This window comes from Balaenoptera acutorostrata, chromosome 15, assembly GCF_949987535.1.
Source record: "Balaenoptera acutorostrata chromosome 15, mBalAcu1.1, whole genome shotgun sequence".
Lineage (NCBI taxonomy): Eukaryota > Metazoa > Chordata > Mammalia > Artiodactyla > Balaenopteridae > Balaenoptera > Balaenoptera acutorostrata.
Genome location: NC_080078.1, coordinates 76,220,036 through 76,241,521, shown reverse-complemented (window position 1 = coordinate 76,241,521; position 21,486 = coordinate 76,220,036). Strand labels below are relative to the sequence as shown.

Genomic DNA, 21,486 nt, shown 5'->3' with positions numbered 1-21,486 from the left:
GTATTGCCATAAACTTCCCTCTTAGAACTGCTTTTGCTGCATCCCATAGATTTTGGATCGTCGTGTTTTCATTGTCATTTGTCTCTAGGTGTTTTTTGATTTCCTCTTTGATTTCTTCAGTAATCTCTTGGTTATTTGGTGATGTATTGTTTAGCCTCCATGTGTTTGTGTTTTTTACGTTTTTTTCCCTGTAATTGATTTCTAATCTCATGGCGTTGTGGTCAGAAAAGATGCTTGATATGATTTCAACTTTCTTAAATTTACTGAGGCTTGATTTGTGACCCAAGATGTGATCTGTCCTGGAGAATGTTCTGTGCACACTTGATAATAAAGTGTAATCTGCTGTTTTTGAATGGAATGTCCTCTAAATATCAATTAAATCTATCTGGTCTGTTGTGTCGTTTAAAGCTTGTGTTTCCTTATTAATTTTCTGTTTGGATGATGTGTCCATTAGTGTAAGTGAGGTGTTAAAGTCCCCCACTATTATTGTGTTACTGTCGATTTCTTCTTTTATAGCTGTTAGCAGTTGCCTTATGTATTGAGGTGCTCCTATGTTGGGAGCATATATATTTATAATTATTATATCTTCTTTTTGGATTGATCCCTTGATCATTATGTAGTGTCCTTCCTTTTCTCTTGTAACATTCTTTATTTTAAAGTCTATTTTGCCTGATATGAGTATTGCTACTCCAGCTTTCTTTTGATTTCCATTTGCATGGAATATCTTTTTCCATCCCCTCACTTTCAGTCTGTATGTGTCCCTAGGTCTGAAGTGGGTCTCTTGTAGACAGCATATATATGGGTCTTGTTTTTGTATTCATTCAGCAAGCCTGTGTCTTTTGGTTGGAGCATTTAATCCATTCATGTTTAAGGTAATTACTGATATGTATGTTCCTATTACCATTTTATTAATTGTTATGGGTTTGTTTATTTGTTGTTTTGTTTTCTCTTGTGTTTCCCACTTAGAGGAGTTCCTTTAGCATTTGTTGTAGAGCTGGTTTGGTGGTGCTGAATTCTCTTAGCTTTTGCTTGTCTGTAAAGCTTTTGATTTCTCCATCTAATCTGAATGAGAACCTTGTGGCATAGAATAATCTTGGTTGTAGGTTCTTCCCTTTCATCACTTTAAATATGTCATGCCACTCCCTTCTGGCTTGTAGAGTTTCTGCTGAGAAATGAGCTGATGACCTTATGGGAGTTCCCTTGTATGTTATTTGTCAGTTTTCCCTTGCTGCTTTCAATAATTTTTCTCTGTCTTTAATTTTTGCCCATTTGATTACTGTATGTCTCGGCGTGTTTCTCCTTGGGTTTATCCTGTATGGGACTCTCTGTGCTTCCTGGGCCTGGGTGGCTGTTTCCTTTCCCATTTTAGGGAAGTTTTCAACTATAATCTCTTCAAATATTTTCTCTGGTCCTTTCTCTCTCTCTTCTTCTGGGACCCCTATAATGCGAATGTTGTTCCATTTAATGTTGTCCCAGAGGTCTCTTAGGCTGTCTTCATTTCTTTTCATTCTTTTTTCTTTATTCTGTTCCGCAGCAGCGAATTCCACCATTCTGTCTTCCAGGTCACCTATCCGTTCTTCTGCCTCAGTTATTCTGCTATTGATTCTTTCTAGTGTATTTTTCATTTCAGTTATTGTATTGTTCATCTCTGTTTGTTTGTTCTTTAATTCTTCTAGGTGTTTGTTCTTTAATTCTTCTAGGTCTTTGTTAAACATTTCTTGCATCTTCTCGATCTTTGCCTCCATTCTTTTTCTGAGGTCCTGGATCATTTTCACTGTCATTATTCTGAATTCTTTTTCTGGAAGGTTGCCCATCCCCACTTCGTTTGGTTGTTTTTCTGTGGTTTTATCTTGTTCCTTCATCTGGTACATAGCCCTCTGCCTTTTCATCTTGTCTTTCTGTGAATGTGGTTTTTGTTCCACAGGCTGCAGGATTGTAGTTCTTCTTGCTTCTGCTGTCTGCCCTCTGGTGGATGAGGCTATCTAAGAGGCTTGTGCAAGCTTCCTGATTGGAGGCACTGGTGGTGGGTAGAGCTGGCTCTTGCTCTGGTGGGCAGAGCTCAGTAAAACTTTAATTCGCTTGTCTGCTCATGGGTGGGGCTGGGTTCCCTCCCTGTTGTTGTTTGGCCTGAGGCGACCCAACACTGGAGCCTACCCGGGCTCTTTGGTGGGGCTGATGGCGGACTGTGGGAGGGCTCACGCCAAGGAGTATTTCCCAGAACTTCTGCTTCCAGTGTCCTTGTCCTCATGGTGAGACACAGCCACCCCCTGCCTCTGCAGGAGACTCTCCAACACCAGCAGGTAGGTCTGGTTCAGTCTACTATGGGGTCACTGCTCCTTCCTCTGGGTCCCGATGTGCACACTACTTTGTGTGTGCCCTCCAAGAGTGGAGTCTCTGTTTCCCCCTGTCCTGTTGAAGTCCTGCGATCAAATCCCACTAGCCTTCAAAGTCTGATTCTCTAGGAATTCCTCCTCCCATTGCCAGACCCTCAGGTTGGGAAGCCTGACGTGGGGCTCAGAACCTTCACTCTAGTGGGTGAACTTCCGTGGTATAAGTGTCCTCCAGTTTGTGAGTCACCCACCCAGCAGTTATGGGATTTGATTTTATTGTGATTGTGCCCCTCCTACCATCTCACTGTGGCTTCTCCTTTGTCTTTGCATGTGGGGTATCTGTTTTGGTGAGTTCCAGTGTCTTCCTATCCTCAGGAACTCTTAGTTGCTAATGACAATAATCTAAGAGTATTTAGTAAATTACTAAGTAGGCAATAATAATAATAGGGTAAACTATTCAAGTTGATAGAATGGGTGACAAGAGTTGAGGGTAGTTGTTTCCAGACTTCTTTAAGTCTCATGATAGGAGTTGCTTTATTATTATGTGTGAAAGGTAGAATCTTTTTTTTTTAGTTCTGGATGGCGAGAGTGGTATGTATAATTTTCTACTCATGAATTTCTGTTGGTCCTTTTCTTTTTATTCTATCTAGGTGTATTATCTGTTGCTACATAACAAATCATTACAAAACTTAGCAACTTAAAACCACACACATTTATCTCACAGTTTCTGTGGGTCTTGAGTCCAGGCTCGGCTGGGCTGGGTCCCCTGCTTCAGGACCTCTGGCAGGCTGCCTCCAAGGTGTCTGCTAGCGTTGGGATTTCATCTGAAGATGTGACTGGGGAAGGATCCACTTCCAAGCTCACTTAGGTGGTTGTGGGCAGGATTCACTCCCTTGAGGGCTCTTGGACTGGGGGCCTCAGTTCCCGGCTGGCTGTTGGCTGGACGCTGCCCTCAGTCCCTTTCCCTGTGGCCTGCCCAGCATGGCAGCTTGCTTCATGACAGCAAGGGGTAGAGAAAGCCTGCTAGCAAGATGGAAGTCACAGTCTCATGTAAGTGATCACAGAAGTGTCGGACTATTACCTCTGCCATATTCCGTGGGTTAGAAGCAGGTCACTAGGCCAGCCCATGCTTGGAGGGGATTACACAAGGGCACAAAGCCCAGAGGGCTGAGGTCATGGGGAGCCTGCTCAGAGTGTCTGTCACGCTAGGTAGGATGATACTAGCAGTAGCCAGTGTCTGCATGGCATTTATTCTGGCCCAGACACTGTCCCAAGCACGTTTTATATGTTACTTACTCAATCTTTATGACAGATTGATGAGGCAGATACTGTTAGCACACCTATTTTATAGATGAGAAAACTGAGACCTGGCGAGGTCACACAGCTTGTCCAGGGTCACATAATCAGTGAACGTCCAAGCTGGCATTGGATGGTAGCCGCCAGGATCTAGCGAGTGTGCTCTTAACCTGGCTTTGAGCTGACTTGTGAATTCACACCAAGCCTGCTGACCACAGCTGTCCAGTGTCCACAAATTGATTGTTCTTACATGTGGCTTTTTCAAGCAACTCTGCTTCTTGGGGATAACTTTGTCTCTTACTTAGTATTTCTGCCCCCTTTTGAATAAAACACAAGAATTCTTATAGAGTCCTGGAGTTTCAGAACAGGAAGGATTCAAGTATTATTTACTTGTTGGCATCCTCAAGGTTTTTGTCTTACCTGTTCATCACCTTGAACTAGTATTGACTTAGGATTTTTAGTTAAATTGACTTAACTAGTTGAAATAAAATTAAGTCTAACCTCGCCAGATCCTGTTCTTTGCCAAGGCTTGAAGCTTAAGTCCATCTTCCTTTTGTTAAAAAGAGAGATTATCATGAAAGTGTTAAAGACATAATGGCACCAAATGGAGCCTTTCTTCCTAATGTGATCTGTTGTAGGATTGCAAGAAAATTGAAACGGGGTAATTTTTAAAATAACTGATTTAAGAAAATGTCTGGTATTGCCCAAACGGCTGCTTGTTCTGCTTGCAATTGATTTGACCTTTTGTATCACCTTCCATTGATTTGGTCCAAGTTGTCTATTTACAGAAGAGAAAACTGAGGCTGCTTTGCGGCCCTGGCTAGTGGTTCGCACCAAACCAGTGTTCTCAGCTCCTGCAGCCATTTTTATTCCATCCCCTACTGTCGCCCCCTTCACTCTTAGAGCAAAATTGAGGAATGAACATTTTGACAGACGTTTCCTTTGCAGCTAGGAAAATGAACACAGTGACATAGTTTTGTAGCGGATGAACTTTCTTGTGTCTGAGGTGACCCAGAGTTGAAGACCCAGATTTGTGTGTTTTGGCAGAAGGGCTCTTTGTTGGCTTCTTTGCTATATTTGGAAGTAAGAATGAAGGTCAGTCCGCAAATTCATGATTTCTTTAAAATGGAATGTAACTATGGCATTAGTAAAGTATTGAATTTCATCCACTTTCTGAAGTTTTCTTGTAAAGCAATTTTGTTTTAATATTTTAAATGGATGTGGGTAAGGAGGCCCATACAGAGTGACTGACCATAAAGCACAAAAGTGTTTTTGCTGGCCGTGTCCCCCTGTGGCACCTGCGACAAGCTGAGGGCGGAAATCTCAACAGATACTTTATTCATTTTCCTCCCATTTTGGGGTGAATTGGGGGTTGTTACTCTTTTGGGGGTTGGGAGCAGTTTTGCAATTACTTGTTCATGTGAATTAATTTTTCTGTGAAAATGAGACAAACAGGTATTTCTTTAGGAACCACACTGAATTGTGGTTCAGTACCTGCCCACTCCTCGGCAGGTACTGTTCTTGTGGTTTTCTCATTTCATCCTTGTGCATACCCTACAAGGGGGGCACTGTTATTATCCTTGTTTTATACATGAGGAAACCGAGGCTCAGAGTTGTGGATGGCAAGATGTAATGGTGGGAACAGATCTCGGGCATCAGATGTGAAGGTGCTGTTTGTCCTGCCTTTTTACTGAATTGGAACAACCTGCAAAGCACAGGGGGTCCTCGGCAGCGGCCAGGCCAGATCTGAGACCTCATTTCGTCTCCTGTCCCCTCCTCTTCCTCCTGTGATGTGGGAGGTCAGTGGACAAGTGGGAGATAGAAGAGAAACCCACCCTGCAAACACATTCTGTCAGCAGCCACCTGGGTGCCTGCTGCGTGGACGTGAGGTGCTGCCACAGACTTGCTGATGCCTTCAGGGGTCAAATAGTTAAAGAAAAGGAAGATGGGAAACACACTGAAAAGGCAGTGGATGCCCCGACCAAAAGCATTAAGATAGCAAACCAGCTAGATCTACACAATGGACCATATTATTCATCCCTAAAAAGGAATACGGCACAGAGAAATCTTGAAAACTTTCTGCTAAGTCGAAGGCAGTCACAAAGGACCAAATATTGTGTGAGTTCACGTATATGAAATAATCTAGATTCGATCTAGAGACAAGAAAGCAGATTTGTGGTTATCAGAGGCTGGGGGGGGGTGATGGGGTTATTGGTGGGGGGGGAAGGCTCAGGGGGAGCAGAGTTTCTTTTTGGGGTAATGAAGAGGTTCTGAAATTGATTGTGGTCATGGATGTACAACACCGAATGGACTAAAAGCCATTAAATTGTACATAGTGACTGGGTGAATTGTATGGTATATGAATATCTCAATAAAATGATAGTTTTTTTTAAGGAGAAACAATTTTTAAAAAACAACAGCAACAAAACAATCTCTCCCTCGAGCCCACTATGCTGGCCAAACCATCTTGGGGCCAAATTCAGTCTCCCCACTTTAACCTGTGGCTGTAAATTAGCTTTATGGCTATGAACGACTCCCATGATATGGGACAGGGAACTTGTGGGTGATTCCTACCCTGCCTAGTTCATACCAGGCTCTCCACCTTGGCACTAGGGACATTTGGGGCTGGATAACTTTGTTGCAGGGGCTGTTCTGAGCGCGGTAGGGCGTTTTGAGCATCCCTAGCTCCCACCTCCTTGATGCCATCAGCACCCTCCCCCCCCCCCCCCCAAGCCATGACAACCAAAAATGCTAAGTGTCCCAGGATGGACAAAATCACCCCCGGCGGAGAAACCGCTGCTTTATGCAGATAGATTTTAGATGTATGTCATCTAGAAAAAGCCTCAGGGAAGCGATCACCTGAATCATTTCTGTTTGTATCTTTCAGATGATGGATGCAATAAAAGGCACAATGACGGAAATATATAACGACCTTTCTAAAAACACTACTGGAAGCACAATAGCCGAGGTCAGAGATGACACATTCATTCCCAGTTTGCTAAGAGTGTCTTATGGGCTGCTGTAGGGGCACCGTGAAGAAGCTTCTCTGGAAGTCCCTCTCGGGTCCTGTCTCTGGTCACCAGGCTCGCTCTGCTGATGGGGGTTGGTGGTGAGGGTATTTCTTCACTTTGCTAGGAAGCTGGTGCTCTGGAGACACACCCTGCTCTGTGCCATCACTTCACTTCTACTCAAACAGCCAAAACCAGAGCTTGAGTTGTTCTCCCACTGGTGAGACTGGACAACAGTGCTTTTGACCCCATGTAAAATTGGCTCCTTCATCTTCTCCCAAAGTTTGGACTTTTTTATACAAGTGATCCTTGTTGTCCAGGAATGTGTATCCCCAGCCTCCTTAATTTAGGTGATTGCTTAGAGAAGAGCGTGGTTAAAACGTTGAAATGTCCACTTAGGAACTGACCATTAAAAAAAAAGCCTCCCTGAATTTCCCTCCTAGGCTAATTCCCTGCAAGCCAGATGCAAACAGGTCACCGCGGGAAATGACAATGGCAGGACTTCTAGAGGTCATTGAAAGTCATGATGGAAAACTGGGGGGAGTCACATGCAGAGCCATTGACCTGTGAGGACCTGGCAGGGTGAGACTGGCACCCAGACGAAGAGGAAAAAACCTCCAGGAAGGTGTCCCTATAGGCCTTCAACAGAGAACCGCGTGAATGTAAAGGTTTAAGGGAGGTCCCAAGAGAAATGGTGAATCTCCTTGGGTATTTTTGCGGATGTGACCCTCTTTATGATTGTGCTGGGACGTCAAACAAGAAGGGGAAATGTTGTCTTAGAAAAACCTCCCCATCCTCACCCCCACCTGCTACCGTACTTCATTCCTTTTTGTTCATTTTAACTGGCGTGGAGTTGAAAGTATGGGTCCCTAATGTCTCACCTGAAACCCTGGGTCCAGATATGTGCCAGAATTTTCCAGATTTTCATGAGGTAATATGCAGCCCCCTCCCACAATTAGATACAATGTTTTCTGCAGGGAAACAGTACAGTTGTTCCCACTGTGTCTGGTAAATCAGGATTTCTCAACTTGGCGCTACTGACGTTTGTGCCAGATGATTCGCTGTGGTGAGGGCCGTTCTGTCCATTTGGGACGTTTAGCAGCACCCCTGGCCTCTACCCCCGGGATGCCAGAAACAACCTATAACGTCCCCAGGCACTGCAGTGTCATGGAGGGAGGGAGGGGGCAAAAATCATCCCAGTTGAGAACCATCGTGATTATTCAGCACTGCCAACAGCCTTGTATCAGTTCATATTGGGTTTACATTTTCCTCCCTCCAAGTGAATTTGGCCCCAAATTTACTCCTACCCCCCAAAATACCGTATGGTTTCCAGGAATGTTAAGCTTTGGACTTTGAAGAGAATGATCATGCACCCCCCTGCCCAAAATCTTAGGTAAGAGGTACAATAAAGCTTGTTTTTATTTGTTTTTGTTTCATTTTTTAGACCAAAATCCTCATCAAACCTTTGACGTACTATTGATTATGAAAACCTGGTCTTCTTTTCTTACTTTAAGTGGCTTTTCCTAGAGCATTTCTTGGAACAGACAGCCAACTCACATTTGGCTTTTTGAAGCAGAAGTTCTCCCGGATTTGGGTTAACCCACTGGCGCCCACGTCTCTGACTGCCGCTGTGGGGAGGCCAGCACAGGCTGCCCGCTCTTAGCCTCAGCACATGACGTTAACCCTGTAGTGAGAGCTGGAGCTTCCGAGCCCCGTTGGTAAAAGGCACCCGGATGCACTTTGTAAAAAGTGTTTCTCTCGCCTTACAGATTCGCAGGCTGAGGATTGAGATAGAGAAGCTCCAGTGGCTGCACCAGCAGGAGCTCTCGGAAATGAAACACAACTTGGGTAAGTCCTGCTGCTGACTTGGTCTGCACTGAGGAAGGTTCTGGATGTGAGCTTCTTGGCACCTCTGGCGTTCGGCCCAGATGTGAATTGAATCCAAAGTAGGGCAGGGGGATGCACCACTGGTGGGGAGACCACAGCATCCTGGAGAGTCTGACCTGGAGAAACCAGATAAGAAGGCTGGAGCTGGAGGGAACCCTCCTTTCCTCTTTTCAGAATACCAACGTCAGCAACAAAGTCATCACAACAGCCTTGGTAGCAGCTCCTGCTTATGAGCTCTGACCTTGTTCCAGCGACCGGCTGAAGTTTTCATGAGTTAGCTAATTCTCACAGAGACCCTTCTGATGAAAAGGGGTCTGTTTTTTCCAGCAGAAACTGAGGCACAGGCACGTGCAAAGTCACACAGCTGTAGTTCACGTCTGGGCGCTGTGACTCCAGACTTTCCTCCTCGTAACCACTGAATGTCAGGCATCTTAAGGTCTTGGATACTTCCCGTGTGCCCCACGTCACAGAGAGGGCGTTGGTCCGTGGATTATACATAGATTGATGTTTCGCTTACTGCTCTGTGGGGATATTGTAAAAGGGTCTCCCCCCAAAGGCAGAGCAGTTTCTTTCAGACCCTTGAGTAGTATCAGCCTCAGAGTCAGAACGCTGGCAACTGGGAGGTTCTGTTAGGGAGGCAGACCCAGGGGTGCCCACCTGGTTGCAGGTGATAACTTGTTTAAATCACGCAAACTCCAGTCCTTCGGAAGCCACCAGGAAAGCTCCGCCCCTGCCCTGCTCCTTCCCTTGTTGCCAGGAGGGAAGTTTATTGGAATGTTGTCACTTCTTCCTGTTTTTCTTGTAAAGTCAAGGAATCTATTTTTATGCAGAATCGTTTCATTTAAAAATATTGGCCACACATTTGAAAAAAATACATGTTGAAGGCAGTTGGGAGTGTTGGAAATGTTGTGTCTGGATACAAGTGCTTTTTATCTTTACCAGGGGTTAATTTTCTTTATTGGTGTTTTTTTGGAGGGTTTTTTTTTTTTTTAATTTCAGGAAGAGGATTTTAAGGAATCGAGGAACCGTTTATTTTTCTTTTATTCCAGTGTGCAGGTTGCTCCCAGGTGTTGCACTTGTTGTCTGATGTAAAAATGAGAGAAATCTCAGTAGCGTGGGCAGTTTGATAGTTGTTTTATTAGCCTAATGATCAGTCACGATGCCCTGTCTGGTAGATTAGAGCCACACACCAAGAAGACAACATGTCCAAGTTGTAGCCCCAGCTCTGCCCTTATCAGCTCTGTGCCTCAGTTTCCTCATCTGTGAAAGGGGTATTATAGTAATGCTTACCTCATAGGATTAGTAGTATAAAAGGATTAGAGGAGTTCATGTTTATAAAGTGCTTACAACAGTGCTTACAGATAGTAGGTACTATGTAAGTATCTGATAGAAAAAAAGGCTTATACTAATGATAAAATTCAAAGTGAGTTTAGTGGAAATCGTTTCAAGGGTTTATTTGAGGTCTTCCTGCAGAATCCCCATGGGGCCCCCTTATCTGCATCCTTGGCACCTGACGTTCATTATCACAAGCAGCTCTGTCGGTCAGCGTGAGGGATGCTTATCTTACAGATGTAGACACTGGGGCTCGGGGAGGCTGGGTGACTCACCCAGGGGGTATCACACAGCCAGGGCATCTCCAAGACAGGATCCACACCCGAGTCCTTTGGAATCCATGTTCTGACCTGGTGTGAATGACCCCACGTCCTGAGCCGGTGGACGTTGGGTGATGAAGCCGGCATCTGCTCCCCTCCCCTCCCCCTCCTCCCCTGCCCTCCCCCTCCTCCCCTGCCCTCCCCCCCTCCCCTGCCCTCCCCCTCCTCCCCTCCCTTCCCCCTCCTCCTCCTCCTCCCTTCCCCTCCCCTGGCAGAGCTGACCATGGCTGAGATGCGGCAGAGCCTGGAGCAGGAGCGGGACCGGCTCATCGCCGAGGTGAAGAAGCAGCTGGAGCTGGAGAAGCAGCAGGCGGTGGACGAGACCAAGAAGAAGCAGTGGTGCGCCAACTGCAAGAAGGAGGCCATCTTCTATTGCTGCTGGAACACCAGCTACTGTGACTACCCCTGCCAGCAGGCCCACTGGCCTGAGCACATGAAGTCCTGCACCCAGTCAGGTAGGGCCCCGGGGGCACCTCCTGGCCCAGGCTGCAGAGGGCGGGCTCTTGGCTCCCCCTGGACCACAGGGCTCTTGCCATGCTCGCTCACCACCTGTGTGACTCTTACGCACGAGAGAGCAGCACACAGACGTGGAGCCGAGACTCCAGACACAGGTGTTTCGAACCTCTCCTCTCCTTGGCCACAGTGTTGTTCGCCACAGTGCGGGGCTTGCGGTGATCACTTTAGTTTCATGTGAGTTGCCGTGGTTGGTTCTCCACCGGGAGCAGTTTTTGTCTCTGTCCCCTCTCCAAAGACCCTGGCAATGACTGCAGACGTTTGTGGTTGTCATAACTGAGGGAGGTGCCGCTGGCATCGAGAGGGCAGGGGCCAGGGATGCTGCTAAATAAACACCCTGCCAAATGCACAGGACAGCCCCCTACAGTGGAGCCCATCCTGGACTCATAGCGTTAAATAAGCGATCCCAGTGCTCACGTGAAGGAAAAAGTGTTGGTTTGGAACTGATCAGTCTTTGAAATCTCTTTCTATAAATTTATTTATTTATTTATTTTATTTTTAGCTGCGTTGTGTCTTCGTTGCTGCGCGCGGGCTTTCTCTAGTTGCAGCGAGCGGGGGCTACTATTCATTGCAGTGCGAGGGCTTCTCATTGCGGTGGCTCCTCTTGTTGCAGAGCACGGGCTCTGGGCACGCAGGCTTCAGTAGTTGTGGCTCGCAGGCTTCAGTAGTTGTGGCTCGCAGGCTTCAGTGGTTGTGGCTCGCGGGCTCTAGAGCACAGGCTCAGTAATTGTGGTGCACGGGCTTAGTTGCTCCGCGGCATGTGGGATCTTCCTGGACCAGGGCTTGAACCCGTGTCCCCTGCATGGGCAGGCGGATTCTTAACCACTGTGCCACCAGAGAAGTCCCCTGAAATCTCTTTCTAATACAGAGCAAGCAGATCCCAGGCTAGGAGACTCCATCAGGAAACACTGTGTAGTTAGAATTTATTAATAATACTTATTAGTGATTATTTTACAGTTAGCATTTATTTATGGCTAATATTAGATTTCTATGCTTAGAAATAAAAGTCTCCATTTCAAATAATTTATTTAAATACAAATAACAGGGCTTATTACAAATAACACTGCCGTGTTTGTTTCAGGAACATTCTTTTCTCTCCAGAATGATTTAATAAAACTTGAATCACAGACTCTTCGAAATGAACATATTTTCATGCCCAGTCTGGAATTCCTGCGCCTGGAAAGCTTTGGTCCAGCCACCCTGGGCCTGTGCTTGTGCCCTGAGTGGGCCTGGGTGGCAGCTGCGTCTCTTACAGGTGGTGGTTTGCGCAGAACGGGGTTCCCCGTGGGCCCGGGAGCCACCACGCTCGGCTTATACTTGGCTTCTGTCCCCTTTCGCCCTCAGCTACTGCGCCTCAGCAGGAAGCAGACGCCGAGGTGAACACGGAAACACTAAACAAGTCATCCCAGGGGGCCTCCTCCAACACGCAGGCAGCCCCCCCGGAAACCAGCACCTTGAAAGAGAAGGAGACGCCAGCCGAGAAAAGCAAGGACGGTGGCTCGGTGAGTCTCCATCCCACATGCCTTTGGGCCACGCAGAGTCTCAGACCCACCCCCGTGCCCGCCACCCCGGCGGGTCCTGTGCTGTAGGGAGGTTTGTCTGTCTTCAGGCTGCAGGTGGGGGTGACAGTCTTAGCAGGGCTCCTTTTCACAAGGTGCATGTTTAGGGCAGCGTTGTCCCCAAACCTTCTGAGACGATGGGAATGTTTAGTACCTGCTCTGCCCAGTATGGGAGCCACTAGCCGCATGTAGCTGTTGCGCACTTGAACTGTGGCTAGTGTGACCGAGGACCTGGATTTTAAATTTTATTGAATTATAATTAATTTAAATACAGGTAGTCCCAGGAGGCTGGTGGTTGCTCTGTTGGACACACAGGTTCCACCTCCTACTTGCCCAGCGTGTGGTGTATGTAATTGCACGCAAACGTTACTTTAGGTGGCACCTTGATCATTTTTTACATCTGTAGTCATTATGTATTTATTTCATGTCTATTAGGAAAAAAGCAAGTCATCCCAGCAGTTAAAACCCTTTGATTTCATTGATATTATTGCCTAGTAAGAGGTTAAGGTGAAGTAAAAGTGAACTGATATAATTTGATGTAATATGCAGTCAGCCCTCCGTATCCGTGAGTTTCTCATCCTTGGATGCAACCAACCGAAATTCCATCCATGTTTGGTTGAATCCATGGATTTGAAATCCTCGGATACAGAGGGCCCACTGTATTCACCGTCCTAGGCCTTTTTTGTATATAAGGAGCTGGAGCATCCCCAGATGTTGGTATCCTTGGGGGCTCCTGGAACCATCCCACTTCGGGTACTGAGGGACGGCTGTGCTTCCTTTTGGGATGTGGCAGAAATCTGGGGTGGGCGGTAGGTCAGAGAGGGGAGCTGAGGACCAGTGTTCTTGAAGCCGCGGCTCTAGAGTTGAGTGAGGAGCCCCCAGTGCTGTGTTTTGGGGAGGTAGAGCAGAAAAGGGCACAGGTGCAGGGCCCCCTGGCTGACCTGGCCTCCCCCACCTGAGCACGCCAGGCAGAGGGCACGAGGGTGCTGTAGGGGCCATGACGAGCACCCCCATGGATCCCTGGGCTTCCCTGGGAGGGGGGGCTGCATTGGCCCCAGTGCCTTGCCTCCATCTCTCTCTTTTTGTATTTCTAGACCCTCGACCTTTCTGGCTCCAGGGAGACGCCCTCCTCCATTCTCTTAGGCTCCAACCAAGGCTCTGGTATGTTGCCCCCTGGTGGGCGAATGGTGCTCTCACGGTCCACACGGGCAGAGGGGAGCCATGAGGAGAAGCCAGAGGGAGAAGCTGAAGGGTGTAGGGCCGTGATTTTCAAACTGTGGGTCCTTAGGGATGCTTGGGGGTGCCCTGGGTGGGTGAGCGGGGGCGAAGGAGTGGCGGGGCAAGGTGGCTTTCAGGCACTTCTCCAAACGGATCAGGATTTACCTGTACTTGTTTGATTTCTTGGGGTTCCACATCAAAGACATAGGGTTCCGTTGCTGACCTGAGGTGGCGTAGAAGATGCATTTGGGTTGGGCAGTTCTTCTGCCCTCAGAGAAATGACGACAGGAAATGAAACTGTGAAACTATCCCTGAGGTCCCAACGCCTGCATTTAGTGGATGAGGGTACTTGAGCATTTAGAGGAAAAAAGAAAATTTTTAGGTAGATGATCTTTCTGTAAAACCCTTTCCACTTGAGGGATAACCTGGTAGGCTGTTTTGGGGGATTATCTGACACTGACTTTTGGTTTTCCCCTTCTGTGCAGTTTGAGCTGTCCTCTTTTCTAGCCCAAAGGGTCTTTCCCCTGCACCCTCCTAAACCGGTTTGAGGGCATTCCAGAAGGGTTCAAAGAAGGTGTCTTCAGTGAGGACAGTTCTGCTTAATTCAAGGTCCTTCAGCTCTAGGATGTTTCTCTCTGCCGGGTCATTCTCTTCAGCTGAAAACCAAGCATTTTCTTTTAGTGCATAGAGGAAGAAGGGATGTCCTTTGTTAGGGTGGCTGGAGAAAGTTTCCCGAAGGTCTGGAAAGTGGGATTCAGGTTCGGAGTGCACCAGGGGGAGTGGCACGAGCTGGCTTCACGAACTTGGCATTAAATACGATTGAACCACCTGTTGAAAAAGCTCACTTCTCACTCCCCCTTCAGTCCTCTGGTTACATCTTTGAGAACAAGTTCAGTTTGGTGCTAAGGTATCTTCTTCATCCCTTTGATATCTTCTTCTTTTTTTTTTTTTTGATATCTGTCTTTTTAACTTCAGCAGCATAGCACCCACCTAGAATTTTCTACTACAATTTGGTTTTCATTATGTTGATTTGTAGAGTTGTCTTCTGTGTATGGCAGGTATTATTGCTTTCCTGCTTTTGGTGATGATATAAGACTTTCTGTTTGACTTAAGTTGAAAATGAGTTTAAAATAAAAGCACGAACTGAGTGGACGTGTCAAAATTGCAAAGGTGGAGTGAGAAGGGCTCAAGTTGGAAATACTGCTGCAGACGGGGTGCTGTTGAGGTTTTGGAGCAGCAAAGTGGTGCAGTCCACGTAGGAAGATTAACGGGCCTTGGGAAGATTAGTGATGCCCTGGGAGTATGGAATCTGTTGGGACAGGGAAGCTTGCGTGCAGGAAGGCGGTTGGGAGACCCATCGTATCCCAGTTCTGAGGTGGAGGAGGTGTTACCTAGCCCAGGGGTTGGCAAACTTTCTGTAAAGGACCAGAGAGTAAATATTTTAAGCTTCGAGGGCCACACAGTTTCTGTCAGAACTGCTCGACTGCCGTTGTCGGATGAAAGCAGCCACAGATGACACACAGAGAGATGGGTGGGCCTGTGCTCCCGTGAACCTGTCCTTGGAAAAACAGGCACTGGCCTGGATTTGGCCCATGGGCCGTTGTTGGCTGACCTCCCCCTCCTCCTCGACCTGAAGCACCCTGGTGTCCGAGGGGGTAGAAAGGGAAGTTGGAGAGAGGAGGCCAGGAGCCTGGAAGATGCTGGTGACTTGGCGCCGGGGGTGGGGAGTGGGGAGAAGATCATCCCGAGGAGGCTAATGATGAGATGGGGAGGGGGGGGCAGGGAGGGAGGGAAAGGTCCCACATTGTCAGCAGCTGGAGGAAAAAGCATTTTTCAGGCAGTGCTGCCGTGTTATCTTGGAGTGTGGGCCGAAGGGAACTGAGCAGGAGGTCACTGGAGGCCAGGTCAGGACAGCGAGCTCAAGGCTTCTCACTTTCCCCTATTTACTCACCAAAGCACCCTGGGTGATGGTTGGCGTCAGAGCAGACAGACTGGCTCGTTTTCTGATTCCTCTTATGTCTAATGGTTTCTGCTAGCGCTCACTGCTTGCTGGCAGTGTAGATGGAATCTTGTGGAGGAATGTGGGCTTTACAAAGGTTTACAAACACTGAGGTTTCTGAGCTCTTTATAGTCTTCTGGAACTAGGCTGGTTAAGATGAGGGTCTAGTCGGGAGGGGAGGAAGGTTTTGTAGGGGGTAGGAGCTTCCTTGGGGTGGGTGTGGGCCTTTCCTGTTCACTTGTCTCTTCATTTTAAGATTGTAAAGCAATGCATGCATATCCAGTTGACCCTTGAACAACACGGGTTTGAACTGCGCGGGCCCATGTATACGTGGATTTTTTCCCATAGTCAATACGGTTCCACACGATCTGTGGTTCGTTGAATCCGTGGATTTGGATATCGAGGGCCAACCATGAGACTTAAGTGTCCATGGAATTTAGTATCTGTGGTGGGTCCTGGAACCAATCCCCTGTACCATCCCTGACACCAAGGGAAGACTATAGTTAGAGAAAATAAAACTGTACTGGGAAAAACAGTTCCTAGTCCCAGTCTCCATGGCTGTCTTTGGGTACATCTGGCACTTAACCTCCTTATTTGTAAATAATGTAAATAACGTGTTTCCCTATACTTCTATTTCTGGACTTTATCTAGACATTGCTTGTTGACTTCTGGCTTTAAAAGATGAGAATTGGGGTCTTTTATCACCTCTCTACTCCCCCTCCTCCCAAACTACTTATGTCACTGTTTGATATGCCTATGGGTTTACCTTGGTCAAGTAAAACACTTACTCCTTAGTTCTTGTTCTGTCAGCTGGGGACAGTATCTCTTGCCCCCTCTCTTGGCGCCCATCATCTCCCTCACCTCTCCTACCCCTGTCATATCCAGACTTGCCATCTTCCCACTTTCACTCTCCCATCACCAAGGTGGAGAACATTTATGTGCATCCTCTCCTGTAACTTCAGTTGGGTCTTCTCACTTTCGGCTGTTGGCTGAGCCTAAAAAACTGACATACGATAATCTGTGTTTCCATCATTCTGATCGTGCCATTTGTTGCAGATGTGTACTGTGATTACATTTCCACCTTTGTATATAGCCTTACTTTTCCCTGGAGTTTCTGTTTTTTTTTTTTTTAATGTTTCCTTTATCATACCTTCAGTGATTTCCCCCAAATTCTTCACTATGACAGTTATTTTATTGAGACACTTTTCCCATCACACATTTTAGACTCTTACCATCTCAGATATTATTTGTTGGTGTCCTTCCGTCATGGCTGAGGAGTGGCCCACTGATACCTCATCTGTACCCTCTTCCTCAATCCTTCTCACCACATGCACCTCCGTCGCCCTCTCTTCCCTGTTCTGTCAATCAGCCTTGGCAGTAGATTAGTGATTACTTGCCCAGAATAATCTGGATTCCTTGGGTGGAGCTTTCCACCTAAATTGTGGTGCTGGTGCCTCCCCTTGCCCTGGATGAATGAAGCTCTTGGCAGAGCTAGTGGTTCCTAGAATTTTGCTTTCAAAATTCTGCGAATTTATGGCTTCACGTAGTTGCTTTTATGTCATTGTACGCCATATTTCCCACCTGTAATGCCGTGCTATGTCCCGTGATCCTGTTCATGGTTTAATATGCATTTTTGAAAGCCTTAGTCTCCTGTGAATGCATTAAGTTGGAAAAGGGGGACATCAACAAAGCAGCCACCCAGCGCTAAGACCAGTAGCCTGTTGCTGAGCAGAGTAGCGAGGCCTTGGGGTTGTGCGGATTTGAGCCCTCTGCCAGACTCTGAGGCTGCCTGTGCTATCTCTTCAGTTAGCAACAGGTGTGACAAGCAACCTGCCTCTATCCCAACCAGCACAGACCACCAGCCGCACCCCAGCTACCCAGCCCAGAAGTGTAAGTATGACCCCGCCTCACGGAAGCTGCCTGGGAGCTTCTCCCGGCGCGCGGAAGGCTCGTTTTGTGTGTGTCTGTGTGTGTTCTTCTTTGTGGGCGTGTCTTCTCCTGTTCTCCTGAGTGATGGGTCTTGCTTTGCCTTGTTTCTTCTTAGCTTTGCCTCTGGTGGCCATCGGAAACCGCAGTAGAAAAAGAGTTTTTTTTGGGGGCCACGCCGCTCAGCTTGTGGGATCTTAGCTCCCCGACCAGGGATCGAACCCACACCCTCGGCAGTGAAAGCGTGGAGTCCTAACCACTGGACTGTCAGGGAAGTCCCCGGTCTGGCTTCTTGAAGGGGCCTCATCCTCGCTCTTTTCATAAAGGGTCCTAGACTAACACCCATTGTCCTCTGCAGTGATGGGTCGAATCAACCACCGCCCCATGTCCGGTCCGTGGGAGGAGTCAGGCTCTGCAGTTACTCAGGTGGCCAGCCTCGCTCTGGGATGCAGCTTCTGTGCTGAGCTCAGTCCTGCTCCCGTTTCTTCTAAGTGGCCCAGCTGGTCTCCGCCTTCAGCAGAGCTGGGGGAGACTCAGTGTGACTTGACTGCATTGTTGTAGGATTTTCTCCGTGTGGTGATAACCAGCTGTATCACTGACCTTCCAGAGAACTGACGGTGTAGGCATCACGAATAGGGAAGAACGCTTAAGAAGAGGTGGATTCAGGATCCGTAAGACAGCTCCATCCTGGCCCCCCCCACCCCGGCTCTGCCCACCACAATACTGCCCCCTTTTGGTCACAGATGCAAGTGACTAAGAACAGTTCTCTCCTGAATGAGTATGTTACTTGGGAGATCCTTTGATCATTCTCTTCACTACTTATCTTGCAGAAACAGACCTCAGGACCACATACATGCCTGCCGTATCACCAGAAAGGTCGCCCCCTAGGCGATAATACGGTCCCTTGCTCCCTCACTCCAATTCTGTCTCTAAGCTTGACAGCCGAGTTCTTTCAATCAAATATTATCACCCCACCTCAAGAAGTTAAAAAAGAAAGTTTTGTCCCAATCTGTCTGAACTGGGTAAATGATCTAAGATATGATGGGGTCTTAGTGATGTGCTGGTGGGTCTCTTAGAGTCAGCCATCCCGCTGAGCCTGCAGGCTGGGGCCGTCTCACAGTTGGACAGACACCAGACTTGGCTCTTCCTTCAGTGTCCTCGTATCTTACTCAGCCACGATGTAGCTCCTTGTGGCGCACGTGTCCTTGAAGCTCCCGTAGGTCTTACTCTGGTTCTTGCATCCTTCAGTGACCTTTAAGCTTGTCCTTACTGGGAGCCAGTGGGTCTTCACCATTAAGCCCAGCTGGGCTTCACCATTCTGGTGCTCTCTCCTCTGCTTCGGGTGGTTTGGTGTTATAAGTCTGTTTTCCAAGTTGCCTATAAACTGATTAAAGAAACTCCATTAACAGAAGTAAGTAGATCGAATGCCAAATTTCAGTGCCTTCTTTAGTGGCCAAGGTAGGACACAAGGGCATGGGGTGCTTGGTGTCTGGTCATGTAGGAGGGGTGCCTGGTCCCAGGTACCACACAAGAAGTGCCTTCCTCGATAACTTCGTACCTGTCCCCACTCATCTTTATTCTCTCTGAGCATGATTCCCTCCTGTTTTTCCAATCAGCTCTTGTTAAATCCTAAAAAAATAAGTTGTGCCCGTGTACGCCACAGACCCACAAATTCAGGGCAGTAAATGGTGGCAGGATTTTGACCATCTGTGTTGTGTGGAGTCGGGCGGGGAAGGTGGTACCAGGGAGCAGGTGCAGATCGCATAGAGGGATGGTTCCGATCCACTGGAAGTGGGCAGGAATGCTAAAAACCTGCCTTCCGGTTGACTTCCCCCCAACCCAGACCATTCCCGGAGCAGTAAATCCAGTTGCTGGAGCGGCAGTGATGAGAAACGGGGAGCGGCACGCTCTGAGCACAACGCCAGCACCAGTTCGAAGAGCCTCATCCCGAAAGAGTCTCGGCTGGACACCTTCTGGGACTAGGGACACGTTGGGGGCACAAGTCACCCATCCCATGGAGGAGAAAAAAACCAGACACCAGGAAAACCGGAAACAGCAAAGAAATGTGAGACAGGAGAATCGCCACCCTCAGACTGGAGGATGCCAGCCATTCAGACTTGGCCTTTGCACCTGGCACGGAGGGCAGCCCACACTACGTCACGTCCAGCATTAGCCTTGACAGAGGACTGTTCCACCCACATGAAACCTATGCTTTAGATGTAAATAATGTACAATTTGTGGATGTCATTGAGCCTAGAGTACCTTCCCCTTTTTATATTTGTATTGACTTTAACTTATAAAAAAAAATAAAGAGAGAGAGAAAAACAATAAAAAAAAAAAAAGAAACACACCCAACAACAAAAAGAATGTTTGGATGTTGGAGAAGGGACGGTCAGCCAGCCCACCTGTCACAGTGGTGTGGGGAGGGCGTGGGGATCACCATGGCACCCAGGTCCTTACCCTGGGATGCCCAGGGGAAAGTGAGCCGTTTCCATTCGTGTGTCTGTACACAGCACATTGGGATCAGGAATTTCCGGCACAGATTCGGTGCTGTCGTGGGGACATCACATCCAACCATTGGCCCCTTTCAAATGCTGTGTTATCATGTTTTAAAAGGCAAGCTCTCTGGACCAGTAGGACATGTGGAGGAGCTCGTTTATTTTATGTGATTTCCATGATGACTCTGCTCCTATAAAAGGGAAAAAAAAAAAACCCAACGTCCTTGTTTACAGAGTATCAACTAGAAACAAGCCCTGCTCAGCTCAGTTGCAGAAGGGAAGAACTTAGAAAGCGTTCAAGTCAGAAGCTCTGAAACAAAGAGAGATCTTTTCTTTGCTTTGTGGTTCCTTTAAAGACACTCACACCCACTTGGTAAGAGACGGGCCGTGCTTTGCGGAAGTGAGAAGTCAAAGGCAAGACGCACGCGGAGGACATTTCAGTCTGGGATGAAGCATGTATGTATTATTTATATGATGGAATTTTACGTTTTTATGTCAGCATGAAACAAAGGCAGTGTGAGAGGACGCAGGACACCGCCGTGCTGTCTGTTACACTACGTATGCTGTAGTACCATTTTGTATGTTGTGTAAAACAAGAAGCATTGAACAAAGCAAAAAGGTGATGTATGTATATGAGAAAAATTAATTGTACGATATCATTCCAGTACCTTCTGTTGTACATTTTAGTCTTGTTTCCTTTCTCTTCATTGTTGATAAGAGGATGCGAACTGTACAGTTTCCAGCTAGTTACTCATATTAGAGAAGAAATAAAAAGTATTAGAAGAAAACAGGAGAGAAAGAACATTTGTGAATTGCAGTTGTCAAAAAAAAAAAATAGCCTAGCTGGCCTTATTTGTGAAGCATAATTGCTTTTAGCATATGGAAGTATTTTTTCACATTTTCTTTGTATAAAATTTGTATTAAACTTAAATATCTTTTTTGATGATGGTGTTTCTTTGTGACTGAGCCAGTGGACTCACACGGTATGCTCTTTTGGGTTCCCCCACCCCCCAGTTTTTTCAGATTCTTCACCTTTTTTTAATTAAACTGTTTTGGAAAAATGGCTTGGTCGTCCTCGATGCAGTTTTCCATTTGGTCAGGATGGCCGTGTCACGTTTGCCCGATCAAACACAGGAGACGGGGCCACGAGAGGTTAGGAACAACATCTCCATGGGTGGCGGGCACCTGATAAATAAGGGCCCCTAGTGGGCGCTTTCCTGGGAAGTCCAGTTCCTGGGAATTGACTGACAGAGATGTAGAACAGAAGGGAAATCCTGGGTCAGTCTTGGAAAAACAGTGGCAGGGGAGTGAATTGCCTTTCCGTGGCCAAGATGGGGGCCTGAGCTCCTAGGAGTTCTGTGGGCAGCGTGGGGCCTTGGCTGTGCCCAGGCACACCCTGGTCATTTCATCTTCATGTGTCACAAAATTACTTTGATTTTTTTTCCCCCAACCATTTAAACATGTAAACACTTCTCAGCTCAAGGCTGGACAAAAGCAGGGCATGGACTGGATTTGGCCCGCAGGCCATCACTGACTGGTGCTGTGAAAGGAACAAAATGGGGCTGGTTTAGAGAGGACCTTACAAGAGCTTCTTTGTGCC

General features: G+C 47.4%; 1 protein-coding gene across 20 annotated transcripts in view; it reads left to right on the top strand.

Moving 5' to 3' along the window:
* The window catches only part of ZMYND8 (zinc finger MYND-type containing 8), a 123,707-nt gene extending 102,758 nt beyond the window's left edge, over positions 1 to 20,949 (top strand). For 14 of the 20 annotated variants that reach the window (XM_057528709.1, XM_057528718.1, XM_057528713.1 and 11 more), the window contains 7 exons: positions 6,514 to 6,594; positions 8,404 to 8,482; positions 10,389 to 10,628; positions 12,031 to 12,188; positions 13,340 to 13,406; positions 17,269 to 17,352; positions 19,232 to 20,949. In XM_057528709.1, coding sequence (XP_057384692.1) covers positions 6,514 to 6,594; positions 8,404 to 8,482; positions 10,389 to 10,628; positions 12,031 to 12,188; positions 13,340 to 13,406; positions 17,269 to 17,352; positions 19,232 to 19,371 — 849 coding nt within the window. In that variant the 3' untranslated portion in view covers positions 19,372 to 20,949. The remainder of the gene's footprint in view (positions 1 to 6,513; positions 6,595 to 8,403; positions 8,483 to 10,388; positions 10,629 to 12,030; positions 12,189 to 13,339; positions 13,407 to 17,268; positions 17,353 to 19,231) is intronic. The other 6 variants (XM_057528728.1, XM_057528724.1, XM_057528727.1 and 3 more) reach the window with 1 other exon arrangement.
* Positions 20,950 to 21,486: the final 537 nt, after the last annotated feature.